Genomic DNA, 14,928 nt, shown 5'->3' with positions numbered 1-14,928 from the left:
ATGCTCTCCTCCTGGCAGGACCTGTTGGTAGCTAAGTCTAAGTCCATGCTCTCCTCCTGGCAGGACCAGTTGGCAGCTAAGTCAAAGTCTAAGTCCATGCTCTCCTCCTGGCAGGACCTGTTGGTAGCTAAGTCTAAGTCCATGCTCTCCTCCTGGCAGGACCTGTTGGCATTTAAGTCCAAGTCTAAGTCCACCCTCTCCTCCTGGCAGGAGCAGTGGGCAGCTAAGTCTAAGTCTAAGTCCATGCTCTCCTCCTGGCAGGACCTGTTGGCATTTAAGTCTAAGTCCAAGTCTAAGTCCATGCTCTCCTCCTGGCAGGGGCAACTAAGTCTAAGTCTAAGTCCATGCTCTCCTCCTGGCAGGACCTGTTGGCATTTAAGTCTAAGTCCATGCTCTCCTCCTGGCAGGACCTGTTGGCATTTAAGTCCAAGTCTAAGTCCACCCTCTCCTCCTGGCAGGAGCAGTGGGCAGCTAAATCTAAGTCTAAGTCCATGCTCTCCTCCTGGCAGGACCTGTTGGCATTTAAGTCTAAGTCCAAGTCTAAGTCCATGCTCTCCTCCTGGCAGGGGCAACTAAGTCTAAGTCTAAGTCCATGCTCTCCTCCTGGCAGGGGCAACTAAGTCTAAGTCTAAGTCCATGCTCTCCTCCTGGCAGGACCTGTTGGTAGCTAAGTCTAAGTCCATGCTCTCCTCCTGGCAGGACCTGTTGGCATTTAAGTCCAAGTCTAAGTCCACCCTCTCCTCCTGGCAGGAGCAGTGGGCAGCTAAGTCTAAGTCTAAGTCCATGCTCTCCTCCTGGCAGGACCTGTTGGCATTTAAGTCTAAGTCCAAGTCTAAGTCCATGCTCTCCTCCTGGCAGGGGCAACTAAGTCTAAGTCTAAGTCCATGCTCTCCTCCTGGCAGGACCTGTTGGCATTTAAGTCTAAGTCCATGCTCTCCTCCTGGCAGGGGCAACTAAGTCCAAGTCTAAGTCCATGCTCTCCTCCTGGCAGGGGCAACTAAGTCTAAGTCTAAGTCCATGCTCTCCTCCTGGCAGGACCTGTTGGTAGCTAAGTCTAAGTCCATGCTCTCCTCCTGGCAGGACCTGTTGGCATTTAAGTCCAAGTCTAAGTCCACCCTCTCCTCCTGGCAGGAGCAGTGGGCAGCTAAGTCTAAGTCTAAGTCCATGCTCTCCTCCTGGCAGGACCTGTTGGCATTTAAGTCTAAGTCCAAGTCTAAGTCCATGCTCTCCTCCTGGCAGGACCTGTTGACATTTAAGTCTAAGTCCAAGTCTAAGTCCATGCTCTCCTCCTGGCAGGACCAGTTGGCAGCTAAGTCTAAGTCTAAGTCCATGCTCTCCTCCTGGCAGGACCTGTTGGTAGCTAAGTCTAAGTCCATGCTCTCCTCCTGGCAGGACCAGTTGGCAGCTAAGTCTAAGTCTAAGTCCATGCTCTCCTCCTGGCAGGACCTGTTGGTAGCTAAGTCTAAGTCCATGCTCTCCTCCTGGCAGGACCTGTTGGCATTTAAGTCCAAGTCTAAGTCCACCCTCTCCTCCTGGCAGGAGCAGTGGGCAGCTAAGTCTAAGTCTAAGTCCATGCTCTCCTCCTGGCAGGACCTGTTGGCATTTAAGTCTAAGTCCATGCTCTCCTCCTGGCAGGGGCAACTAAGTCTAAGTTAAGTCCATGCTCTCCTCCTGGCAGGACCTGTTGGCATTTAAGTCTAAGTCCATGCTCTCCTCCTGGCAGGACCTGTTGGCATTTAAGTCCAAGTCTAAGTCCACCCTCTCCTCCTGGCAGGAGCAGTGGGCAGCTAAGTCTAAGTCTAAGTCCATGCTCTCCTCCTGGCAGGACCTGTTGGCATTTAAGTCTAAGTCCATGCTCTCCTCCTGGCAGGACCTGTTGGCATTTAAGTCCAAGTCTAAGTCCACCCTCTCCTCCTGGCAGGAGCAGTGGGCAGCTAAGTCTAAGTCTAAGTCCATGCTCTCCTCCTGGCAGGACCAGTTGGCAGCTAAGTCAAAGTCTAAGTCTATGCTCTCCTCCTGGCAGGACCTGTTGGTAGCTAAGTCAAAGTCTAAGTCCATGCTCTCCTCCTGGCAGGACCAGTTGGCAGCTAAGTGTAAGTCTAAGTCTCTGCTCTCCTCCTGGCAGGAGCAGTGAGCAGCAGCACAATAGCAGTCATCAGCTGCCTTGCAGTGTCCATCATTGCTCTGACTGCCATCGCCATATTAGTGTACAGAAGGTGAGTGACTGCAAGAGTGCATCATTCAACTATACACATCAAAACACTTTTCTCATTTATATATATGTACACAGTATATATACTCATATCATTTCTCTCTCAATATATCATCTATTTTATATATTTTTATACTGTATATATGTACACAGTATATATGTATATTCATATAAATATATATTTATATGTATATATAATTTCTCTCTCTATATAATCTATTTTATATATATTTATACTGTATATATACAGTATACATACTGTATATATACATTATGTGTACACAGTATATATACTGTATACATGTATATACATATATATATATATTTATATCATATAAAATCTATTTCTCTATATAATCTATTTTATATATATATATATATCCATACAATATATATATACTATGTGTGTGTGTGTGTGTGTGTGTGTATATATATATATATATATATATATATATATATATATATACTATGTGTGTGTGTGTGTGTGTGTGTGTGTGTATATATATATATATATATATATATATATATATATATATATATATATATATATATATGTTCATACAGCTGTAGCTCAATTTAATGTTGTTCTTGTTGAATACTTTTCTTAGGGTGTTGCCTTTGGGGAAGTGTTTGTCGATCAGAGTGAGGAATTTGTGGCCAATATTAGTTGAGATGTTTTTGCTGTATGGGGGGTTGTACCAGATAATGTTGCTTCGTTTTCTGCTCTTTTTTGGTTGGTTTCCTGGCGTGGGTTCATAGGTGAGGGTGAAGTTGTATCCGCTTTCAGCAAGTGCTTTTTGGTACGTGGGGGTTGCTTGGTCGAATTCAGCTTTGCTAGATGACAGCATCAATAGCCTTTTATTAATTCCGGTAGGTATTCTTTTCGTGGTGGTGGGTGGGTGGTTGCTGTCATGGTGCACGTATTGGAGTGTTGATATATATATATATATATATATATATATATATATATATATATGTCTTAATTAGATTATCCAAAAAATAGTACTCGATACCGTGGTAGAGCGCAATATGAGAAATAACAGCTACCAACCATTCACGAAATCCAACACAATACTCCAATACGTGCACCATGACAGCAAGCACCCACCCACCACCACGAAAAGAATACCTACTGGAATTAATAAAAGGCTATCGATGCTGTCATCTAGCAAAGCTGAATTCGACCAAGCAACCCCCCCGTACCAAAAAGCACTTGATGAAAGCGGATACAACTTCACCCTCACCTATGAACCCACGCCAGGAAACCAACCAAAAAAGAGCAGAAAACGAAGCAACATTATCTGGTACAACCCCCCATACAGCAAAAACGTCTCAACTAATATTGGCCACAAATTCCTCACTCTGATCGACAAACACTTCCCCAAAGGCAATACCCTAAGAAAAGTATTCAACAAGAACAACATTAAATTGAGCTACAGCTGTATGAACAATATACGACAAATTATTTCAAATCACAACAAAGCAATTGCAAAGGAGCCGTCTGCCCCCAGACAGAGCAACTCCAAAACCAACAAAGGCTACAACTGTTGCAAGAAACCTGATTGCCCTCTCAACGGGGGGTGCTAACAAACATCGGTTGTTTACCAATCAAAGGTAACACGCAAGGACATTAAAACATCTTGACACATATGTAGGATTAACCGAGGGAGAGTTCAAAGCCAGATGGAACAATCACAAGGCTTCTTTCAGGAACCAAAGCCTGCGGAATACTACAGAACTCAGCAAACACATTTGGAACCTCAAAGACAATAATGTTGAATATTCAATAACATGGCAAATTCTTGCATCCAGCACACCTTACAACAGTGGTAATAAAAGATGCAACCTATGCCTAAAAGAGAAACTGTTTATTATATACCGCCCAGACCTGTCATCCCTCAACAAGCGCAGCGAAATTGTATCAGCATGCCGTCACAGACGGAAACACCTCCTAGGTAACACTTGAGCCAATCACCACGCGCCTGCCTGTACCTACCCGTTCTGTGCCCTATATAAATCATGGTATGTGAATGCTTCTAGTAAAATCTCCTGATGATTGAGGGAACCCCTCATGAAACAGGCCTGTAGAGATGAAGTAGTCTTGTGATTTTTTCCCCACACATGCATATATATATATATATATATATATATATATGTATATATATATATATATATATATATATATATATATATATATATATATATATATATATATATATATATATATATATATATATATATGTATGTGTGGGGAAAAAAAATCACAAGACTATTTCATCTCTACAGGCCTGTTTCATGAGGGGGGTACCCTCAATCGTCAGGAGATTTTAATGGGAGCATTCGCATACCATGGTTTATATAGGGCACAGAGTGGGTGGGTACAGAGTGGGTGGGTACAGGCTGGCCTAGGGGCGTGGTGATTGGCTCATGTGTTACCTAGGAGGTGTTTCCGTCTATGGCGGCATGTTGTTACAATTTCGCTGCGCTTGTTGAGGGATGACAGGTCTGGACGGTAAATAATAAACAGTTTCTCTTTCAAGCATAGGTTGCATCTTTTATTACCACTATTGTAAGGTGTGCTGGATGCAAGAATTTGCCATGTTATTGAATATTCAACATTATTGTCTTTGAGGTCCCAAATGTGTTTGCTGAGTTCTGTGGTATTTCGCAGGTTTTTGTTCCTGAAAGAAGCCTTGTGGTTGTTCCATCCGGTTTTGAATTCACCCTCGGTTAATCCTACATATGTGTCGGATGTGTTAATGTCCTTGCGTATTACCTTAGATTGGTAGACAACTGATGTTTGTAAGCACCCCCCGTTGAGAGGGCAATCAGGTTTCTTTCGACAGTTACATGCTTTGTTGGTTTTGGAGTCGTTCTGACTGGGGGTCGACGGCTCATTTGCAATTGTTTTGTTGTGGTTTGAGATGATTTGTCGTATATTGTTCATGCAGCTGTAGCTCAATTTGATGTTGTTCTTGTTGAATACTTTTCTTTTCTTTTTTTCCCCCACACATACATATATTGCGCTCTACTACGGTATCGAGCACTATTTTTTGGATAACCTTATTAAGACATATATATATATATATATATATATATACACACACACAGTATAATCAGAATATGGCCTATTTTGTCATGATTGTGTGTCTCACCACTCAGGAGGAGAAGGGCAGAAAGCGACACACCATCCCAGCCAGCGGAGGCCATACCTCTCCATGAAGTTCCATCAGAACGTGGATAGGAAGTAGGACATTAGTGTCACACAACATGGTCCAAAGTTCTCAACTTGTGCTTCTCTCTATCCATCATCCTTTACTAACATGGCATTCATTCTAACTGGTAAATAAAGGCTTGCAAAAGTCAGCTAACGATGGAGCTAATGGGAGTACAATATAAAAAAAACCTCCAACGATACATGTCACCACCTGAATATTCACCAAAGTATTTTTCCACATTTTAGGTTACAGCCTCATTCCAAATGGAATACATTCATTTTGTGCCCTCAAAATTCTACACACAATACCCCGTAATTACTTTTTTTGAAATATTTTTAAATGTATTAAAAATTAAAAAAAAACTGGTCACTTCAGGATTTGGAGAGGCACACACACACACCTGTCTGTATGGAAGGGCCACACTTGACAGTGCAAACAAAGAAGGAAGTCCGAAAAATTGTCTCCAGGCACAGAAAAAAGATCTGCTCCCTTGAAGGTCCCAATGAGCAGAGTGGCCTCCATCCTTTGTCAATGGAAGAAGTTTGGAACCACCAGAACTCTTCCATGAGCTGGCCAATAGTCCAAACTGAGCAATCAGGGGAGAAGAGTCAGGAAGGTGACCAAGAACCCCATGGTCACTCTGTCAGAGGAGAGAGGAGAACCTTCCAGAAGGACAATCCACCAATCAGGCCTGGATGGTACATTTCTTAGTCAAACGTTTGCCCTGAAAGACTCTCAGACCTTGAGAAACCAAATCCTCTGGTCTGATGAGACAAAGATTGAAGTCTTTGGCGTGAATGTTTGGATGAAAGCATGACAATACCATCCCTACTTGGTGGTGGCAGCATCATGATGTGGGGATGCTTTTTAGTGGCGGGAACCGGGAAACTAGTCAGGATAGAGGGAAAGATGAATGCAGCAATGTACAGAGACATCCACGCTGATGGAGCTTGAGAGGTGCTGCAAAGAGGAATGGGCGAAGCTGTCCAAAGATAGGTGTGCCAAGCTTCTGGCATCCTGTTCAAAAAGACTTGAGGTGGAATTGCTGCCAAAGTAAGTATTGATCCACAAAGGCGCATAAACTAAGTATTGATCCACAAAGGCGCATCAACTAAGTATTGATCCACAAAGGCGCATCAACTAAGAATTGATCCACAAAGGCGCATCAACTAAGTATTGATCCACAAAGGCGCATCAACTAAGTATTGATCCACAAAGGCGCATCAACTAAGTATTGATCCACAAAGGCGCATCAACTAAGTATTGACCCACAAAGGCGCATCAACTAAGTATTGACCCACAAAGGCGCATCAACTAAGTATTGATCCACAAAGGCGCATCAACTAAGTATTGATCCACAAAGGCGCATCAACTAAGTATTGATCCACAAAGGCGCATCAACTAAGTATTGATCCACAAAGGCGCATCAACTAAGTATTGACCCACAAAGGCGCATCAACTAAGAATTGATCCACAAAGGCGCATCAACTAAGTATTGACCCACAAAGGTGCATCAACTAAGTATTGATCCACAAAGGCGCATCAACGAAGTATTGACCCACAAAGGCGCATCAACTAAGCATTGATCCACAAAGGCGCATCAACTAAGTATTGACCCACAAAGGCGCATCAACTAAGAATTGATCCACAAAGGCGCATCAACTAAGTATTGACCCACAAAGGCGCATCAACTAAGTATTGATCCACAAAGGCGCATCAACTAAGAATTGATCCACAAAGGCGCATCAACTAAGTATTGACCCACAAAGGCGCATCAACTAAGTATTGATCCACAAAGGCGCATCAACTAAGTATTGATCCACAAAGGTGCATCAACTAAGTATTGATCTACAAAGGCGCATCAACTAAGTATTGATCTACAAAGGCGCATCAACTAAGTATTGATCCACAAAGGCGCATCAACTAAGTATTGATCCACAAAGGCGCATCAACTAAGTATTGACCCACAAAGGCGCATCAACTAAGAATTGATCCACAAAGGCGCATCAACTAAGTATTGATCCACAAAGGCGCATCAACTAAGTATTGATCCACAAAGGCGCATCAACTAAGTATTGATCCACAAAGGCGCATCAACTAAGTATTGACCCACAAAGGCGCATCAACTAAGTATTGATCCACAAAGGCGCATCAACTAAGTATTGATCCACAAAGGCGCATCAACTAAGTATTGACCCACAAAGGCGCATCAACTAAGAATTGATCCACAAAGGCGCATCAACTAAGTATTGACCCACAAAGGCGCATCAACTAAGTATTGACCCACAAAGGCGCATCAACTAAGTATTGATCCACAAAGGCGCATCAACTAAGTATTGAACTACAAAGGCGCATCAACTAAGTATTGATCCACAAAGGCGCATCAACTAAGTATTGAACTACAAAGGCGCATCAACTAAGTATTGAACTACAAAGGCGCATCAACTAAGTATTGATCCACAAAGGCGCATCAACTAAGTATTGATCCACAAAGGCGCATCAACTAAGAATTGATCCACAAAGGCGCATCAACTAAGTATTGATCCACAAAGGCGCATCAACTAAGTATTGACCCACAAAGGCGCATCAACTAAGTATTGATCCACAAAGGCGCATCAACTAAGTATTGATCCACAAAGGTGCATCAACTAAGTATTGATCCACAAAGGCGCATCAACTAAGTATTGACCCACAAAGGCGCATCAACTAAGTATTGACCCACAAAGGCGCATCAACTAAGTATTGATCCACAAAGGCGCATCAACTAAGTATTGATCCACAAAGGTGCATCAACTAAGTATTGATCCACAAAGGCGCATCAACTAAGTATTGATCCACAAAGGCGCATCAACTAAGTATTGACCCACAAAGGCGCATCAACTAAGTATTGATCCACAAAGGCGCATCAACGAAGTATTGACCCACAAAGGCGCATCAACTAAGAATTGATCCACAAAGGCGCATCAACTAAGTATTGACCCACAAAGGCGCATCAACTAAGTATTGACCCACAAAGGCGCATCAACTAAGTATTGATCCACAAAGGCGCATCAACGAAGTATTGACCCACAAAGGCGCATCAACTAAGAATTGATCCACAAAGGCGCATCAACTAAGTATTGATCCACAAAGGCGCATCAACTAAGTACTGAGCAAAGGCTGTGAAAATGAATGTATTCCATTTTGGAATAAGGCTGTAACAAAACAAAATGTGGAAAAAGTGAAGACTTTCCGGGTGCACTGTATTAGTGATATTATTATAAGCGCTAAAGCAGAGGAACTACTTTTAGCGGCGCTGTGATCACAGAGAGCTAACTAGCTTATGCTGCTATATTGACATATTGAGCTGCTGCATGGCCTCAGAGTTAGTGAAAGTTAATAGTAGATGATAAATCATGTCTCTCACCTGGATTTTTAACCCTTTGTTAATCATTCATGTAAAGGGGAAGATATAAACATCCCATCAGTGAGAGCAGACATTGTACAGTAAGTGATTGTTTTATTATGTTTGACTATCTTGTTTAGCACTTAGCAATACTGCTGCATGATGCTTAGCGTTTGACTACAGCTGCATCTGTTCAGCTTCTGAAACTTGTAGATCATCCTCCTTATATTCAGGTTCAAAAATAGAAGTTTCTGGATCATCAATTGTCCCAAAGTAGTCTTTGTTGTCTCTCATCAAGTCTGCCATGATTAGTAGTCTTGTTGTTGTTGTTGTTGAAGGAAATGCAAACATTGTGATGAGTCTGTGAAATGATTATGCCATCGCATGTTTGAAATAATGAAAATATGACATGTTATTATGAATGTTACTATTTTACATACATACTTACATCATGTGTATATTACCGTATTTTTCGGAGTATAAGTCGCACCGGCCGAAAATGCATAATAAAGAAGAAGAAAAAAAAAACATATATATAAGTCGCATTTTTTGGGGAAATGTATTTGATAAAAGCCAACAGCAAGAATAGACATTTGAAAGGCAATTTAAAATAAATGAAGAATAGTGAACAACAGGCTGAATAAGTGTACGTTATATGAGGCATAAATAACCAACTGGTATGTTAACGTAACATATTATGGTAAGAGTCATTCAAATAACTATAACATATAGAACATGCTATACAATCTGTCACTCCTAATTGCTAAATCCCATGAAATCTTATACGTCTAGTCTCTTACGTCAATGAGATCAATAATTAGGGCCCGCAATGTCCCATTGCAAAAGTACTCCCGAAGGGAGTCCTTATGCAATGGGCCATAAGGACCTATTGTTATTCTAAGGTTTTATTATTATTATTCTTTCTTATTGTTCCGCAGCTTTGCGCACTACTTTCACCCCCTTAACATGCTTCAAAACTCACCAAATTTGACGCATACATAAAAAAAACTCGAACAAAACTCTTTGGTAAAAATACCAAACCCCAAAACTCAAAATTGCGCTCTAGCGCCCCCTACCAAGTAAACTTGTTCTAACTCCCCGTACGAATGTCGTAGAGACATGAAACAAAAAACTCTATGTAGGTCTCACTTAGACTTAAATTTGATTAATTTATTTTCTCGGGCAAAAATCTACAGGAAGTTTGCTATTCCCCCTTCAACACTAAATTTTAGTAAAATCAGTCACTTTTGCCTCTTTCAGCTGTAATTTGACCCCCTTAACACGCTTCAAAACTCACCAAACTGAACGCACACATCAGGACTGGCAAAAACTGTGATCTAATAAAAACACCTAACCCCAAATTCAAAAATTGCGCTCTACAGAATTTTTTGAATAAAACGGAGAAAAAACTGCTCCTCGGAAGAAAAAAATTACAAAACTGCCTGTAACTCCCACTGGGAAAGTCAAAGAGACATGAAACAAAAACCTCTATGTAGGTCTCACGTAGACCTACATTTCATAAATTGACAACCCCCAGCAAAAATCCACAGGAAGTTTACTATTCCCCCTTCAATACAACATTTTTGTAAAAACCCGTCCCCTTTCTTCAAACATTATCTCCTCTGAGCGCGTTTGTTGTTTCGGCTTCAAACTAACACAGGAGAGAGATTGAACCCTTCTGATTAAAAGTTGGTGAAAGAGTTGTGATACCTGCTCCGGTTTTGATTTTATGACCCTTCAAAGACCCGCTGCACTGATGCTCCTGCGGTGCTGTTTTTTTAAGATGGCTGCTCAAAAGCAGGAAGCACCAACGTGCCCACACAATGCAGACAAGGTAGGTACACTAGACAAAAGTCTTGGGACACTTCAGACTACAAGTAGACAAAAGTATTGGGACACTTAGGACTAGCACCTGCCAAATACGCGGGCCCGACCAATGCTGCTTGCAGCTTTAATTATGAATGTTACTACTCTACATATACACTTGCAGCGTGTACATAAAACAACAACAGAGGTTTTTTGGATGTTTAAGAGCACTTTATAGTTCCTGCATTGTTAGCCGTCTTTTGCTAGCCTTTATTTAGGATTTAGAATGCATGCAAAAAGAAAAAAAGTATGTGTTGTCTCACATAAGGATTGTGAATGCGAGGCAACGTTCCAAAAAAAGTGAGTTCCCCTTGAGGGAAGCAGGAATAAGATCATTTCCGTCCTCGTGTTGGTGCAACATCTGCAACACATCAACTGCAGCCACTTATCTTTTGTAAACATTTACACAAACTTCTGGCCTCTTTTATGAAACTATTTGGTGTATTCCTTGTGTAACTCCACTGATGTACTGCAGGGACAAGAAGAAGGTATTAGTTCACCCGGTGCTTGTTTTGGGTGTGTTGGTACATCAGGTGTACTACACAATATGGATTTCTTTTCTTCTATTGCACAAATATCTTCTATTTTTGTACAGCAGATGTTATTAAACCTTCTGACCCTCACATGATGTTTCTCCTCTGACTTCAGTTGCAAATCTTTTCCTGTCCACATGTTATCTGCTGAGAAGTCACAGGAATGCAGTTTGTCTACTAAGGTGAACTTTCCCAAGCAAACACTGACAAGTACTAACAACTTTGCTGCTGCTGGACCAGCTGCATCCTCCCAGCTGTCACTCACCATTTATTCTGAGTAGTCAAGCACAGATGCAACTTTGAACATTTCTATCTTTGGGCATCAAACCATTTCATTTCAATCAATACTTTTTTTTTTTAAACTCTGATCCATCTATTTTGTACCACTTGTGCCTTTTTATATTGATACAGTGGTGGTCAAAAATATACATACAGCAACATACATTGTCAGGTTCAAACACTGATGACGTTATTAAACAAGACAAGAGGCAAAGAATTAAACAGAGACAGAATTCAATTTGGACTCAATTGAGGAGACACGTCTGGACACACTGTACCCTTGTACAGTGTCTCAGCACGCTCTGCCACAAGATTGCACTCCTCCTCCTTTTTTTGACTTTCTCCCCCCACCTGACCACAGCTGCTTCCAGAGGGCAGTGGGTCGTAAACAGCGTTGCCTTTGGTTACCGAACAGTTCAAAAGGAGAGGTCGTAAAATAGTTCAAAAAGAGTTCCATAAAATAGCTCAAAGAGAGTTCGTCACACATATATACATATACAGGTAAAAGCCAGTAAATTAGAATATTTTGAAAAACTTGATTTATTTCAGTAATTGCATTCAAAAGGTGTAACTTGTACATTATATTTATTCATTGCACACAGACTGATGCATTCAAATGTTTATTTCATTTAATTTTGATGATTTGAAGTGGCAACAAATGAAAATCCAAAATTCCGTGTGTCACAAAATTAGAATATTGTGTAAGGGTTAAATTTTGAAGACACCTGGTGCCACCAACTAATCAGCTGATTAACTCAAAACACCTGCAAAGGGCTTTAAATGGTCTCTCAGTCCAGTTCTGAAGCCTACACAAACATGGGGAAGACTTCAGATTTGACAGCTGTCCAAAAGGCAACCATCGACACATTGCACAAGGAGGGAAAGACACAAAAGGTTATTGCTGAAGAGGCTGGCTGTTCTCAGAGCTCTGTGTCCAAACACATTAATGGAGAGGCAAAGGGAAGGAAAAACTGTGGTCAGAAAAAGTGTACAAGCGATAGGGATCACCGCGCCCTGGTCAAGATTGTGAAAAAAAAAACATTCAAAAATGTGGGGGAGATTCAGAAGGAGTGGACAGCTGCTGGAGTCAGTGCTTCAAGATCCACCACCAAGAGACGCTTGAAAGACATGGGTTTCAACTGCCGCATACCTCGTGTCAAGCCACTGTTGACCAAGAAACAGCGCGCAAAGCGTCTCACCTGGGCTAAGGAAAAAAAGAGCTGGACTGCTGCTGAGTGGTCCAAAGTCATGTTTTCTGACGAAAGCAAATTTTGCATTTCCTTTGGAAATCGAGGTCCCAGAGTCTGGAGGAAGACAGGAGAGGCACAGGATCCACGTTGCCTGAAGTCTAGTGTAAAGTTTCCACCATCAGTGATGGTTTGGGGTGCCATGTCATCTGCTGGTGTCGGTCCACTCTGTTTCCTGAGATCCAGGGTCAACGCAGCCGTCTACCAGCAAGTTTTAGAGCACTTCATGCTTCCTGCTGCTGACCTGCTCTATGGAGATGGAGATTTCAAGTTCCAACAGGACTTGGCGCCTGCACACAGCGCAAAATCTACCCGTGCATGGTTTACGGACCATGGTATTTCTGTTCTAAATTGGCCCGCCAACTCCCCTGACCTTAGCCCCATAGAAAATCTGTGGGGTATTGTGAAAAGGAAGATGCAGAATGCCAGACCCAAAAACGCAGAAGAGTTGAAGGCCACTATCAGAGCAACCTGGGCTCTCATAACACCTGAGCAGTGCCAGAAACTCATCGACTCCATGCCACGCCGCATTAACGCAGTAATTGAGGCAAAAGGAGCTCCAACCAAGTATTGAGTATTGTACATGCTCATATTTTTCATTTTCATACTTTTCAGTTGGCCAACATTTCTAAAAATCCCTTTTTTGTATTAGCCTTAAGTAATATTCTAATTTTGTGACACACGGAATTTTGGATTTTCATTTGTTGCCACTTCAAATCATCAAAATTAAATGAAATAAACATTTGAATGCATCAGTCTGTGTGCAATGAATAAATATAATGTACAAGTTACACCTTTTGAATGCAATTACTGAAATAAATTAAGTTTTTCAAAATATTCTAATTTACTGGCTTTTACCTGTGTGTGTGTGTGTATATATATATATATATATATATATATATATATATATATATATATATACATATATATATACATATATATATATACTATATATACTATATTGCCAAAAGTATTTGGCCACCTGCCTTGACTCACATATGAAGTTGAAGTGCCATCCCATTCCTAACCCATAGGGTTCAATATGACCTTTTGCAGCTATTACAGCTTCAGCTCTTCTGTGAAGGCTGTCCACAAGGTTGCCGAGTGTGTTTATAGTAATTTTCCACCATTCTTCCAAAAGCGCATTGGTGAGGTCACACACTGATGTTGGTGGAGAAGGCCTGGCTCTCAGTCTCTGTTCTAATTCATCCCAAAGGTGTTCTATCGGGTTCAGGTCAGGACTCTGACCTGAATGTGGGCTCTGAATTGAGGATGTTGTTGTGGCTTGTGCAGCCCTTTGAGATACTTGTGATTGAGGGCTATATAAATAAACATTGATTGATTGATTGACTCTGTGCAGGCCAGTCAAGTTCATCCACACCAGACTCTGTCATCCATGTCTTTATGGCCCTTGCTTTGTGCACTGGTGCACAGTCATGTTGGAAGAGGAAGGGGCCCGCTCCAAACTGTTCCTACAAGGTTTGGAGCATGGAATTGTCCAAAATGTTTTGGTATCCTGGAGAATTCAAAGTTCCTTTCACTGGAACTAAGGGGCCGAGCCCAACTCCTGAAAAACAACCCCACACCATAATTCCTCCTCCACCAAATTTCACACTCGGCCCAATGCAGTCCGAAATGTAGCGTTCTCTTGGCAACCTCCAAACCCAGACTGGTCCATCAGATGGAAAAGTGTGATTCATCAGTCCAGAAAAGGCATCTCCACTGCGCTAGAGTCCAGTGGTGATGTCCTTTACATCACTGCATCCCACACTTTGCATTGGACTTGGTGATGTATGGCTTAGATGCAGCTGCTCGGCCACGGAAAGCCATTCCATGAAGCTCTCTGCGTACTGTACGTGGGCTAATTGGAAGGTGACATGAAGTTTGGAGCTGTGCAGAAAGTCTTTGCACTATGCTGACCTCTCTGTCAGTTTACCTGGCCTACCACTTGGTGGCTGAGTTGCTGTTGTTCCCAAACTCTTCACTTTTCTTACAATAAAGTTGACTTTGGGAATATTTAGGAGTGAGGTCATTTCAGGACTGGATTTGTTGCACAGGTGGCATCCTGTGACAGTTCCACGCTGGAAATCACTGAGAGCGGCCCATTCTTTCACAGAAACAGTCTCCATGTCTAAGTGCTTCATTTGATACACCTGTGATTAGTGATTAGTGATTAGGACACCGAACA

General features: G+C 41.8%; 1 protein-coding gene across 1 annotated transcript in view; it reads left to right on the top strand.

Moving 5' to 3' along the window:
- il15ra (interleukin 15 receptor subunit alpha) overlaps positions 1-5,760 on the top strand; it is a 42,746-nt gene extending 36,986 nt beyond the window's left edge. The window contains exons 6-7 of the mRNA XM_061959111.1: positions 2,126-2,216; positions 5,375-5,760. Of these exons, the coding sequence (XP_061815095.1) occupies positions 2,126-2,216; positions 5,375-5,456 (173 nt within the window). The 3' untranslated portion in view covers positions 5,457-5,760. The remainder of the gene's footprint in view (positions 1-2,125; positions 2,217-5,374) is intronic.
- The last annotated feature ends 9,168 nt before the right edge of the window (positions 5,761-14,928 follow it).

The sequence above is a fragment of the Nerophis lumbriciformis genome, linkage group LG05, assembly GCF_033978685.3.
Source record: "Nerophis lumbriciformis linkage group LG05, RoL_Nlum_v2.1, whole genome shotgun sequence".
Classification (NCBI taxonomy): domain Eukaryota; kingdom Metazoa; phylum Chordata; class Actinopteri; order Syngnathiformes; family Syngnathidae; genus Nerophis; species Nerophis lumbriciformis.
This window is presented reverse-complemented; position numbering and strand designations above follow the sequence as displayed.